The 14,658-nt window shown below is 47.3% G+C and overlaps 1 protein-coding gene across 1 annotated transcript in view; it reads left to right on the top strand.

Annotated features, from left to right (window-relative positions):
- Positions 1 to 14,658, top strand: part of NECTIN4 (nectin cell adhesion molecule 4) — a 273,593-nt gene that overhangs the window by 203,626 nt on the left and 55,309 nt on the right. Inside the window, exons 3-4 of the mRNA XM_063948717.1 lie at positions 418 to 708; positions 1,756 to 1,867. Coding sequence (XP_063804787.1) covers positions 418 to 708; positions 1,756 to 1,867 — 403 coding nt within the window. The remainder of the gene's footprint in view (positions 1 to 417; positions 709 to 1,755; positions 1,868 to 14,658) is intronic.

The following is a 14,658-nucleotide window of genomic DNA, read 5'->3' on the forward strand; positions in this document are numbered from 1 at the left end:
GTTTATCACAAGTTATACGGTGTGATTGGTGTGGCTGGTATGAGTCTTACCCTGGATTCCAAAATCCTTTCCTTGTACTGTCAGCTCTTCCGGGCGTAGTTTCTCTAACTGGGGTCTGGAGGAGGGACATAGAGGGAGGAGCCAGAACACACCAGAATCCAAATTCTTTCTTAAAGTGCCCTGTCTCCTGCGGAGCCCGTCTATTCCCCATGGTCCTTACGGAGTCCCCAGCATCCACTACGGACTACGAGAAATAATTTACCGGTAAGTAAAATCTTATTATTATTATTATTATTGAATATTATTATTATTATTATTATTAGGGAGAATTAGTATATTATTATTAGGGATTACGACAATATTGTTATTACATATCTGACAATATTTCCTCTGAATATTTATTGTTCCCTTGTTTAGTCCCCCCATTACCCACGCTGAACCCCGGACCATCGCTGGTAGAAGGAGTGGGCAGAACCCTGGCTGCCTCTTGCACTGCGGAGGGGAACCCCGTTCCTAGTTTGACCTGGGAGACTGAGGTCACGGGGACAAATACTTCCAACACATTTACCCATTCTCGATCTGCCTCAGTGACCAGTGACTTTTACGTCGTACCAATGCGCAGCATGAATGGGAAGCCCCTGACCTGCGTCATCTCTCATCCAGGGTTCCAGCAGGAGAAGAAAATCACTCATGTGCTTGCAGTAAAATGTAAGTGAGTAAAGGAACAGGTGTATTATTACTTAACTGTGTATTGTCACTTACCTGTTGCAGGTAATACAGGTGTGTTGTTACTTACCTGTTGCAGGTAATACAGATGTGTTGTTACTTACCTGTTGCAGGTAATACAGATGTGTTGTTACTTACCTGTTGCAGGTAATACAGATGTGTTGTTACTTACCTGTTGCAGGTAATACAGGTGTGTTGTTACTTACCTGTTGCAGGTAATACAGATGTGTTGTTACTTACCTGTTGCAGGTAATACAGGTGTGTTGTTAGTTACCTGTTGCAGGTAATACAGATGTGTTGTTACTTACCTGTTGCAGGTAATACAGATGTGTTGTTACTTACCTGTTGCAGGTAATACAGGTGTGTTGTTACTTACCTGTTGCAGGTAATACAGGTGTGTTGTTACTTACCTGTTGCAGGTAATTACAGGTGTGTTGTTACTTACCTGTTGCAGGTAATACAGGTGTGTTTTGTTACTTACCTGTTGCAGGTAATACAGGTGTGTTGTTACTTACCTGTTGCAGGTAATACAGGTGTGTTGTTACTTACCTGTTGCAGGTAATACAGGTGTGTTGTTAGTTACCTGTTGCAGGTAATACAGGTGTGTTGTTAGTTACCTGTTGCAGGTAATACAGATGTGTTGTTACTTACCTGTTGCAGGTAATACAGATGTGTTGTTACTTACCTGTTGCAGGTAATACAGGTGTGTTGTTACTTACCTGTTGCAGGTAATACAGGTGTGTTGTTACTTACCTGTTGCAGGTAATTACAGGTGTGTTGTTACTTACCTGTTGCAGGTAATACAGGTGTGTTTTGTTACTTACCTGTTGCAGGTAATACAGGTGTGTTGTTACTTACCTGTTGCAGGTAATACAGGTGTGTTGTTACTTACCTGTTGCAGGTAATACAGGTGTGTTGTTACTTACCTGTTGCAGGTAATACAGATGTGTTGTTACTTACCTGTTGCAGGTAATACAGATGTGTTGTTACTTACCTGTATGCTTTTTTTTTTTACGGTGTCCTCCACAGATTTGGGGGACGTATCTATACAAGGACATGAAGACTGGTTTGTCGGGAAAGAGGAGGCTGCTCTGACATGTCTTTGCGCTGGGAATCCAGACCCAGTATATAAATGGTCCAAGTAAGGCTGTATATTATATCACTATAATCTATATATTATGTGATGTCATATAACTGGGATACTTCACATATCTCAATTTCCAGAACATATACAGTATTTCTGAATTATACATACCATATATAATTTCAGCCATAGACAAATGGGCAGCGTAAGGGAAACGCCAGTAAGCAGAGCCAATGCTGGAGGGATGAGCGCCATATGGCTGTCACCATACTGTGTGTGGGGGGTTTATTTGCCACAAACAACAGAACGGATTTATTCCACATGACACCTCAAGCAGTATCAGGGTGTGTTAGTATCTGGGTGCGTTAGTACCAGGGTGTGTTAGTATCACAATGTGTTAGTATCAGGGTGTGTTAGTATCAGGGTGTGTTAGTATCAGGGTGTGGTATTATTATCAGGGTGTGTTAGTGTCAGGGTGTGTTAGTATCAGGGTGTGTTAGTATCAGGGTGTGTTAGTAATCAGGGTGTGTTAGTAATCAGGGTGTGTTAGTATCAGGGTGTGTTTTATCATCAGTGTGTGTTATTATCAGGGTGTGTTAGTATCATGGTGTGTTAGTATCAGGGTGTGTTAGTATCAGGGTGTGTTAGTATCAGGGTGTGGTATTATTATCAGGGTGTGTTAGTGTCAGGGTGTGTTAGTATCAGGGTGTGTTAGTATCAGGGTGTGCTAGTATCAGGGTGTGCTAGTATCAGGGTGTGTTAGTAATCAGGGTGTGTTAGTAATCAGGGTGTGTTAGTATCAGGGTGTGTTTTATCATCAGTGTGTGTTATTATCAGGGTGTGTTAGTATCATGGTGTGTTAGTATCAGGGTGTGTTAGTATCTGGGTGTGTTAGTAATCAGGGTGTGTTAGTATCTGGGTGTGTTAGTATCTGGGTGTGTTAGTATCTGGGTGTGTTAGTAATCAGGGTGTGTTAGTAATCAGGGTGTGTTAGTATCAGGGTGTGTTATTATCATCAGTGTGTGTTAGTATCAGGGTGTGTTAGTGTCAGGGTGTGTTAGTATCAGGGTGTGTTAGTATCAGGGTGTGTTAGTAATCAGGGTGTGTTAGTATCAGGGTGTGTTAGTATCAGGGTGTGTTATTATCATCAGGGTGTGTTAGTAATCAGGGTGTGTTAGTAATCAGGGTGTGTTAGTAATCAGGGTGTGTTAGTAATCAGGGTGTGTTATTATCATCAGTGTGTGTTAGTAATCAGGGTGTGTTATTATCATCAGGGTGTGTTAGTAATCAGGGTGTGTTATTATCATCAGGGTGTGTTATTATCAGTGTGTGTTAGTAATCAGGGTGTGTTATTATCAGTGTGTGTTAGTAATCAGGGTGTGTTAGTAATCAGGGTGTGTTAGTAATCAGGGTGTGTTAGTAATCAGGGTGTGTTAGTATCTGGGTGTGTTAGTAATCAGGGTGTGTTAGTATCTGGGTGTGTTAGTAATCAGGGTGTGTTAGTATCAGGGTGTGTTAGTAATCAGGGTGTGTTAGTATCTTGGTGTGTTAGTACCAGGGTGTGTTATTATCTTGGCGTGTTAGTAATCAGGGTGTGTTAGTATCTGGGCGTGTTATTATCTTGGCGTGTTAGTAATCAGGGTGTGTAAGTACCAGGGTGTGTTAGTATCAGGGTGTGTTATGCCTGTGCGGGGCGGAGCTCCTGTATTACTGCACCAGGTACAGGTGATGCAGAGTCCTGCGCAGACTGGCTGACATAATGTAACTGCGAGGTATTAGGCAGGGCGTAGCGTAAATACACCCGCTTCTAGCATGACTAATGTACACCCCAAAGTGGCAGCAAGGTCCGCCCAATGTCCGTCCTGCCTCACTGGCGGTATCCGGACTCTGGGGCAACACACCTTAGGTCGACGCCTATTGGTTGACAGTGACTAGGTTGACACCAGAAATAGGTCGACGCTGCCATTAGGTCGACATGGAAAAGGTCAACATGCGTTAAAAAAAACAAATTTGGGGGGACTTTTTTCATACTTTACGAGCCACGTGGACTACAATTGGGAATGGTGACCTGTGCGGAGCGCAGCGGTAGCAGAGTGAGGCACCTTGCCCGAAACATGGTGTGCGAAGGGGACACGGGGCACTAATTGGGGTTCCCGGTCAATCTATGAAGAAAACGACACCAAAAAAACAAAAAAAAACCTCATTTTGACCTTGTTCGTGTCGAGCTATTTCCTGTGTCGACCTACTCACTGTGGACCAATAGGTGTCGACCTAATATGTGTCGACTCCGAGTCCCATACTCCTCACTGACACAGGGGCTTCTGTCACAGCCTGCGAGATGCGGAACGGCTGCAGTTGCGATGGGTCTCCCCTCTATAATGGCGATCACCCTGGTCTGACTGTGACCTGATCTGATCAGTGTGGCCGCATCGCGCAGGGTCCGCTTTCCATGCCTTGCGGCATCTGGGCTATGTGATAATCCCAACCATAGAGCGCCAGCGCAAGAAGGGTTCCAGTACTGCCGCAGCGGAACCGTCTCTGCCCAAATAAAGGCTGAGCGCCGCCAATAACAGATATGTAAAAACCGTATTATTATTATTATTATTATTATTATATTATAAATGATGTGTCCGATGAGGAGTAATGAGTACGAGGTGACGCTGATTCCTGGCTGGGCCTGAGTGTGCTGATACATACCAGTGTTACATAATACTAGCGGTTACACCATGCTGCCGCTCCGTCACAGGGAACAATACTGACTCGCCCTCCGACCACTTTACTACCACGTCTATAGCTGGAATGAAGTGTGGGAGTGGGGCAGATTGGGAATGTCCAGCACCCACTGACAGTATTGGACCATCCCTCTAATGGGCTCCTCTTCCTGTATGTAGGTCTTCATGGGCCTGCTCCACTCCTCCGCCCAGGCACATTGGGGGGAGCGCCAGGAGCCGTGGTCCAGCCAGTTGCTGGTGGTATCACATCTACTCCTTTATCTATATGGAACCCCACAGAGCAGATCCCATCCCTCAGCCACAAGTGCAGTGACGGCTCTGTCAGGTCTGGACACGTCTCTGCTCGCTGCCAAACCAGTGACTGTGTGAGAAAACATCAACCTTGAGATTCCGGCCGGACCAGTTCATGATGTCACCTCTTACGCCTCCACTTACATTACCTGCGCCCCCACCTCACCTGAAGCACAAACCTGTGTGATCAGGTGTAATATGCCGTATTCTCCAGTTACACCTCACCTGGAGCACAAACCTGTGTGATCAGGTGTAATATGCCGTACTCTCCAGTAACACCTCACCTGGAGCACAGACCTATGTGATCAGGTGTAATATGCCGTACTCTCCAGTAACACCTCACCTGGAGCACACACCTATGTGATCAGGTGTAATATGCCGTACTCTCCAGTAACACCTCACCTGGAGCACACACCTGTGTGATCAGGTGTAATATACCGTACTCTCCAGTAACACCTCACCTGGAGCACACACCTATGTGATCAGGTGTAATATGCCGTACTCTCCAGTAACACCTCACCTGGAGCACACACCTGTGTGATCAGGTGTAATATACCGTACTCTCCAGTAACACCTCACCTGGAGCACACACCTGTGTGATCAGGTGTTATATGCCGTACTCTCCAGTAACACCTCACCTGGTGCACAGACCTATGTGATCAGGTGTAATATGCCGTACTCTCCAGTAACACCTTACCTGGAGCACAGACCTATGTGATCAGGTGTAATATGCCGTACTCTCCAGTAACACCTCACCTGGAGCACACACCTATGTGATCAGGTGTAATATGCCGTACTCTCCAGTAACACCTCACCTGGAGCACAGACCTATGTGATCAGGTGTAATATGCCGTACTCTCCAGTAACACCTCACCTGGAGCATAGACCTATGTGAGCAGGTGTAATATGCCGTACTCTCCAGTAACACCTCACCTGGAGCACAGACCTATGTGAGCAGGTGTAATATGCCGTACTCTCCAGTAACACCTCACCTGGAGCACAGACCTATATGAGCAGGTGTAATATGCCGTACTCTCCAGTAACACCTTACCTGGAGCACAGACCTATGTGATCAGGTGTAATATGCCGTACTCTCCAGTAACACCTCACCTGGTGCACAGACCTATGTGATCAGGTGTAATATGCCGTACTCTCCAGTAACACCTTACCTGGAGCACAGACCTATGTGATCAGGTGTAATATGCCGTACTCTCCAGTAACACCTCACCTGGAGCACACACCTATGTGATCAGGTGTAATATGCCGTACTCTCCAGTAACACCTCACCTGGAGCACAGACCTATGTGATCAGGTGTAATATGCCGTACTCTCCAGTAACACCTCACCTGGAGCATAGACCTATGTGAGCAGGTGTAATATGCCGTACTCTCCAGTAACACCTCACCTGGAGCACAGACCTATGTGAGCAGGTGTAATATGCCGTACTCTCCAGTAACACCTCACCTGGAGCACACACCTGTGTGATCAGGTGTAATATGCCGTACTCTCCAGTAGAGATGAGCGGGTTCGGTTTCTCTGAATCCGAACCCGCACGAACTTCATGTTTTTTTTGACGGGTCCGAGCGACTCGGATCTTCCCGCCTTGCTCGGTTAACCCGAGCGCGCCCGAACGTCATCATGACGCTGTCGGATTCTCGCGAGACTCGGATTCTATATAAGGAGCCGCGCGTCGCCGCCATTTTCACACGTGCATTGAGATTGATAGGGAGAGGACGTGGCTGGCGTCCTCTCCATTTAGATTAGAAGAGAGAGAGAGAGAGATTGACCTGATTTACTGGAGATTAGGAGTACTGTAGAACTGTAGAGAGTGCAGAGTTTACTAGTGACTGACCACAGTGACCACCAGACAGTGCAGTTTTATTTAATATATCCGTTCTCTGCCTGAAAAAAACGATACACAGTGACTCAGTCACATACCATATCTGTGTGCACTGCTCAGCCCAGTGTGCTGCATCATCTATGTATATATCTGACTGTGCTCAGCTCACACATCTTATAATTGTGGGGGAGACTGGGGAGCACTGCAGTGCCAGTTATAGGTTATAGCAGGAGCCAGGAGTACATATTATTATTAAAATTAAACAGTGCACACTTTTGCTGCAGGAGTGCCACTGCCAGTGTGACTGACCAGTGACCTGACCACACTGACCACCAGTATAGTTAGTAGTATAGTTTACTATATTGTGATTGCCTGAAAAAGTTAAACACTCGTCGTGTGACTTCACTTGTGTGGTGTTTTTTTTTTTTATTCTATAAAAAACTCATTCTGCTGACAGACAGTGTCCAGCAGGTCCGTCATTATATAATATATACCTGTCCGGCTGCAGTAGTGATATATATATATATTTTATATCATTATTTATCATCCAGTCGCAGCAGACACAGTACGGTAGTTCACGGCTGTAGCTACCTCTGTGTCGGCACTCGGCAGTCCGTCCATAATTGTATACCACCTACCCGTGTTTTTTTTTTCTTTCTTCTTTATACATACATACTACTACTACATCTCTTTATCAACCAGTCTATATTAGCAGCAGACACAGTACAGTACGGTAGTCCACGGCTGTAGCTACCTCTGTGTCGGCACTCGGCAGTCCGTCCATAATTGTATACCACCTACCCGTGGTTTTTTTTTCTTTCTTCTTTATACATACATACTACTACTACTACATCTCTTTATCAACCAGTCTATATTAGCAGCAGACACAGTACAGTACGGTAGTCCACGGCTGTAGCTACCTCTGTGTCGGCACTGGGCAGTCCGTCCATAATTGTATACCACCTACCCGTGGTTTTTTTTTCTTTCTTCTTTATACATACATACTACTACTACTACATCTCTTTATCAACCAGTCTATATTAGCAGCAGACACAGTACAGTACGGTAGTCCACGGCTGTAGCTACCTCTGTGTCGGCACTGGGCAGTCCGTCCATAATTGTATACCACCTACCCGTGGTTTTTTTTTCTTTCTTCTTTATACATACATACTACTACTACATCTCTTTATCAACCAGTCTATATTAGCAGCAGACACAGTACAGTACGGTAGTCCACGGCTGTAGCTACCTCTGTGTCGGCACTCAGCAGTCCATCCATAATTGTATACTAGTATCCATCCATCTCCATTGTTTACCTGAGGTGCCTTTTAGTTGTGCCTATTAAAATATGGAGAACAAAAATGTTGAGGTTCCAAAATTAGGGAAAGATCAAGATCCACTTCCACCTCGTGCTGAAGCTGCTGCCACTAGTCATGGCCGAGACGATGAAATGCCAGCAACGTCGTCTGCCAAGGCCGATGCCCAATGTCATAGTACAGAGCATGTCAAATCCAAAACACCAAATATCAGTAAAAAAAGGACTCCAAAACCTAAAATAAAATTGTCGGAGGAGAAGCGTAAACTTGCCAATATGCCATTTACCACACGGAGTGGCAAGGAACGGCTGAGGCCCTGGCCTATGTTCATGGCTAGTGGTTCAGCTTCACATGAGGATGGAGGCACTCAGCCTCTCGCTAGAAAAATGAAAAGACTCAAGCTGGCAAAAGCAGTAGCACCGCAAAGAACTGTGCGTTCTTCGAAATCCCAAATCCACAAGGAGAGTCCAATTGTGTCGGTTGCGATGCCTGACCTTCCCAACACTGGACGTGAAGAGCATGCGCCTTCCACCATTTGCACGCCCCCTGCAAGTGCTGGAAGGAGCACCCGCAGTCCAGTTCCTGATAGTCAGATTGAAGATGTCAGTGTTGAAGTACACCAGGATGAGGAGGATATGGGTGTTGCTGGCGCTGGGGAGGAAATTGACCAGGAGGATTCTGATGGTGAGGTGGTTTGTTTAAGTCAGGCACCCGGGGAGACACCTGTTGTCCGTGGGAGGAATAGGGCCGTTGACATGCCTGGTGAAAATACCAAAAAAATCAGCTCTTCGGTGTGGAAGTATTTCACCAGAAATGCGGACAACAGGTGTCAAGCCGTGTGTTCCCTTTGTCAAGCTGTAATAAGTAGGGGTAAGGACGTTAACCACCTCAGAACATCCTCCCTTATACGTCACCTGCAGCGCATTCATAATAAGTCAGTGACAAGTTCAAAAACTTGGGCCGACAGCGGAAGCAGTCCACTGACCAGTAAATCCCTTCCTCTTGTAACCAAGCTCACGCAAACCACCCCACCAACTCCCTCAGTGTCAATTTCCTCCTTCCCCAGGAATGCCAATAGTCCTGCAGGCCATGTCACTGGCAATTCTGACGAGTCCTCTCCTGCCTGGGATTCCTCCGATGCATCCTTGCGTGTAACGCCTACTGCTGCTGGCGCTGCTGTTGTTGCTGCTGGGAGTCGATGGTCATCCCAGAGGGGAAGTCGTAAGCCCACTTGTACTACTTCCAGTAAGCAATTGACTGTCCAACAGTCCTTTGCGAGGAAGATGAAATATCACAGCAGTCATCCTGTTGCAAAGCGGATAACTGAGTCCTTGACAACTATGTTGGTGTTAGACGTGCGTCCGGTATCCGCCGTTAGTTCACAGGGAACTAGACAATTTATTGAGGCAGTGTGCCCCCGTTACCAAATACCATCTAGGTTCCACTTCTGTAGGCAGGCGATACCGAGAATGTACACGGACGTCAGAAAAAGACTCACCAGTGTCCTAAAAAATGCAGTTGTACCCAATGTCCACTTAACCACGGACATGTGGACAAGTGGAGCAGGGCAGGGTCAGGACTATATGACTGTGACAGCTCACTGGGTAGATGTATGGACTCCCGCCGCAAGAACAGCAGCGGCGGCACCAGTAGCAGCATCTCGCAAACGCAACTCTTTCCTAGGCAGGCTACGCTTTGTATCACCGCTTTCCAGAATACGCACACAGCTGAAAACCTCTTACGGCAACTGAGGAAGATCATCGCAGAATGGCTTACCCCAATTGGACTCTCCTGTGGATTTGTGGCATCGGACAACGCCAGCAATATTGTGTGTGCATTAAATATGGGCAAATTCCAGCACGTCCCATGTTTTGCACATACCTTGAATTTGGTGGTGCAGAATTTTTTAAAAAACGACAGGGGCGTGCAAAAGATGCTGTCGGTGGCCAGAAGAATTGCGGGACACTTTCGGCGTACAGGCACCACGTACAGAAGACTGGAGCACCACCAAAAACTACTGAACCTGCCCTGCCATCATCTGAAGCAAGAAGTGGTAACGAGGTGGAATTCAACCCTCTATATGCTTCAGAGGTTGGAGGAGCAGCAAAAGGCCATTCAAGCCTATACAATTGAGCACGATATAGGAGGTGGAATGCACCTGTCTCAAGTGCAGTGGAGAATGATTTCAACGTTGTGCAAGGTTCTGATGCCCTTTGAACTTGCCACACGTGAAGTCAGTTCAGACACTGCCAGCCTGAGTCAGGTCATTCCCCTCATCAGGCTTTTGCAGAAGAAGCTGGAGACATTGAAGGAGGAGCTAACACGGAGCGATTCCGCTAGGCATGTGGGACTTGTGGATAGAGCCCTTAATTCGCTTAACAAGGATTCACGGGTGGTCAATCTGTTGAAATCAGAGCACTACATTTTGGCCACCGTGCTCGATCCTAGATTTAAAACCTACCTTGGATCTCTCTTTCCGGCAGACACAAGTCTGCTGGGGTTGAAAGACCTGCTGGTGAGAAAATTGTAGAGATGAGCGCCTGAAATTTTTCGGGTTTTGTGTTTTGGTTTTGGGTTCGGTTCCGCGGCCGTGTTTTGGGTTCGAACGCGTTTTGGCAAAACCTCACCGAATTATTTTTGTCGGATTCGGGTGTGTTTTGGATTCGGGTGTTTTTTTCCAAAAACACTAAAAAACAGCTTAAATCATAGAATTTGGGGGTCATTTTGATCCCAAAGTATTATTAACCTCAAAAACCATAATTTACACTCATTTTCAGTCTATTCTGAATACCTCACACCTCACAATATTATTTTTAGTCCTAAAATTTGCACCGAGGTCGCTGTGTGAGTAAGATAAGCGACCCTAGTGGCCGACACAAACACCGGGCCCATCTAGGAGTGGCACTGCAGTGTCACGCAGGATGTCCCTTCCAAAAAACCCTCCCCAAACAGCACATGACGCAAAGAAAAAAAGAGGCGCAATGAGGTAGCTGTGTGAGTAAGATTAGCGACCCTAGTGGCCGACACAAACACCGGGCCCATCTAGGAGTGGCACTGCAGTGTCACGCAGGATGGCCCTTCCAAAAAACCCTCCCCAAACAGCACATGACGCAAAGAAAAAAAGAGGCGCAATGAGGTAGCTGACTGTGTGAGTAAGATTAGCGACCCTAGTGGCCGACACAAACACCGGGCCCATCTAGGAGTGGCACTGCAGTGTCACGCAGGATGTCCCTTCCAAAAAACCCTCCCCAAACAGCACATGACGCAAAGAAAAAAAGAGGCGCAATGAGGTAGCTGTGTGAGTAAGATTAGCGACCCTAGTGGCCGACACAAACACCGGGCCCATCTAGGAGTGGCACTGCAGTGTCACGCAGGATGGCCTTTCCAAAAAACCCTCCCCAAACAGCACATGACGCAAAGAAAAAAAGAGGCGCAATGAGGTAGCTGACTGTGTGAGTAAGATTAGCGACCCTAGTGGCCGACACAAACACCGGGCCCATCTAGGAGTGGCACTGCAGTGTCACGCAGGATGGCCCTTCCAAAAAACCCTCCCCAAACAGCACATGACGCAAAGAAAAAAAGAGGCGCAATGAGGTAGCTGACTGTGTGAGTAAGATTAGCGACCCTAGTGGCCGACACAAACACCGGGCCCATCTAGGAGTGGCACTGCAGTGTCACGCAGGATGTCCCTTCCAAAAAACCCTCCCCAAACAGCACATGACGCAAAGAAAAAAAGAGGCGCAATGAGGTAGCTGTGTGAGTAAGATTAGCGACCCTAGTGGCCGACACAAACACCGGGCCCATCTAGGAGTGGCACTGCAGTGTCACGCAGGATGTCCCTTCCAAAAAACCCTCCCCAAACAGCACATGACGCAAAGAAAAAAAGAGGCGCAATGAGGTAGCTGACTGTGTGAGTAAGATTAGCGACCCTAGTGGCCGACACAAACACCGGGCCCATTTAGGAGTGGCACTGCAGTGTCACGCAGGATGTCCCTTCCAAAAAACCCTCCCCAATCAGCACATGATGCAAAGAAAAAGAAAAGAAAAAAGAGGTGCAAGATGGAATTATCCTTGGGCCCTCCCACCCACCCTTATGTTGTATAAACAAAACAGGACATGCACACTTTAACCAACCCATCATTTCAGTGACAGGGTCTGCCACACGACTGTGACTGATATGACGGGTTGGTTTGGACCCCCCCCAAAAAAGAAGCAATTAATCTCTCCTTGCACAAACTGGCTCTACAGAGGCAAGATGTCCACCTCATCTTCACCCTCCGATATATCACCGTGTACATCCCCCTCCTCACAGATTATCAATTCGTCCCCACTGGAATCCACCATCTCAGCTCCCTGTGTACTTTGTGGAGGCAATTGCTGCTGGTCAATGTCTCCGCGGAGGAATTGATTATAATTCATTTTAATGAACATCATCTTCTCCACATTTTCTGGATGTAACCTCGTACGCCGATTGCTGACAAGGTGAGCGGCGGCACTAAACACTCTTTCGGAGTACACACTTGTGGGAGGGCAACTTAGGTAGAATAAAGCCAGTTTGTGCAAGGGTCTCCAAATTGCCTCTTTTTCCTGCCAGTATAAGTACGGACTGTGTGACGTGCCTACTTGGATGCGGTCACTCATATAATCCTCCACCATTCTATCAATGTTGAGAGAATCATATGCAGTGACAGTAGACGACATGTCCGTAATCGTTGTCAGGTCCTTCAGTCCGGACCAGATGTCAGCATCAGCAGTCGCTCCAGACTGCCCTGCATCACCGCCAGCGGGTGGGCTCGGAATTCTGAGCCTTTTCCTCGCACCCCCAGTTGCGGGAGAATGTGAAGGAGGAGATGTTGACAGGTCGCGTTCCGCTTGACTTGACAATTTTGTCACCAGCAGGTCTTTCAACCCCAGCAGACCTGTGTCTGCCGGAAAGAGAGATCCAAGGTAGGCTTTAAATCTAGGATCGAGCACGGTGGCCAAAATGTAGTGCTCTGATTTCAACAGATTGACCACCCGTGAATCCTTGTTAAGCGAATTAAGGGCTGCATCCACAAGTCCCACATGCCTAGCGGAATCGCTCCCTTTTAGCTCCTTCTTCAATGCCTCCAGCTTCTTCTGCAAAAGCCTGATGAGGGGAATGACCTGACTCAGGCTGGCAGTGTCTGAACTGACTTCACGTGTGGCAAGTTCAAAGGGCATCAGAACCTTGCACAACGTTGAAATCATTCTCCACTGCACTTGAGACAGGTGCATTCCATCTCCTATATCGTGCTCAATTGTATAGGCTTGAATGGCCTTTTGCTGCTCCTCCAACCTCTGAAGCATATAGAGGGTTGAATTCCACCTCGTTACCACTTCTTGCTTCAGATGATGGCAGGGCAGGTTCAGTAGTTTTTGGTGGTGCTCCAGTCTTCTGTACGTGGTGCCTGTACGCCGAAAGTGTCCCGCAATTTTTCTGGCCACCGACAGCATCTCTTGCACGCCCCTGTCGTTTTTAAAAAAATTCTGCACCACCAAATTCAAGGTATGTGCAAAACATGGGACGTGCTGGAATTTGCCCATATTTAATGCACACACAATATTGCTGGCGTTGTCCGATGCCACAAATCCACAGGAGAGTCCAATTGGGGTAAGCCATTCCGCGATGATCTTCCTCAGTTGCCGTAAGAGGTTTTCAGCTGTGTGCGTATTCTGGAAAGCGGTGATACAAAGCGTAGCCTGCCTAGGAAAGAGTTGGCGTTTGCGAGATGCTGCTACTGGTGCCGCCGCTGCTGTTCTTGCGGCGGGAGTCCATACATCTACCCAGTGGGCTGTCACAGTCATATAGTCCTGACCCTGCCCTGCTCCACTTGTCCACATGTCCGTGGTTAAGTGGACATTGGGTACAACTGCATTTTTTAGGAGACTGGTGAGTCTTTTTCTGACGTCCGTGTACATTCTCGGTATCGCCTGCCTAGAGAAGTGGAACCTAGATGGTATTTGGTAACGGGGGCACACTGCCTCAATAAATTGTCTAGTTCCCTGTGAACTAACGGCGGATACCGGACGCACGTCTAACACCAACATAGTTGTCAAGGACTCAGTTATCCGCTTTGCAGTAGGATGACTGCTGTGATATTTCATCTTCCTCGCAAAGGACTGTTGAACAGTCAATTGCTTACTGGAAGTAGTACAAGTGGGCTTACGACTTCCCCTCTGGGATGACCATCGACTCCCAGCGGCAACAACAGCAGCGCCAGCAGCAGTAGGCGTTACACGCAAGGATGCATCGGAGGAATCCCAGGCAGGAGAGGACTCGTCAGACTTGCCAGTGACATGGCCTGCAGGACTATTGGCATTCCTGGGGAAGGAGGAAATTGACACTGAGGGAGTTGGTGGGGTGGTTTGCGTGAGCTTGGTTACAAGAGGAAGGGATTTACTGGTCAGTGGACTGCTTCCGCTGTCACCCAAAGTTTTTGAACTTGTCACTGACTTATTATGAATGCGCTGCAGGTGACGTATAAGGGAGGATGTTCCGAGGTGGTTAACGTCCTTACCCCTACTTATTACAGCTTGACAAAGGGAACACACGGCTTGACACCTGTTGTCCGCATTTCTGGTGAAATACCTCCACACCGAAGAGCTGATTTTTTTGGTATTTTCACCTGGCATGTCAACGGCCATATT

This window comes from Pseudophryne corroboree (genome assembly GCF_028390025.1).
Source record: "Pseudophryne corroboree isolate aPseCor3 chromosome 12 unlocalized genomic scaffold, aPseCor3.hap2 SUPER_12_unloc_2, whole genome shotgun sequence".
NCBI classification, from domain to species: domain Eukaryota; kingdom Metazoa; phylum Chordata; class Amphibia; order Anura; family Myobatrachidae; genus Pseudophryne; species Pseudophryne corroboree.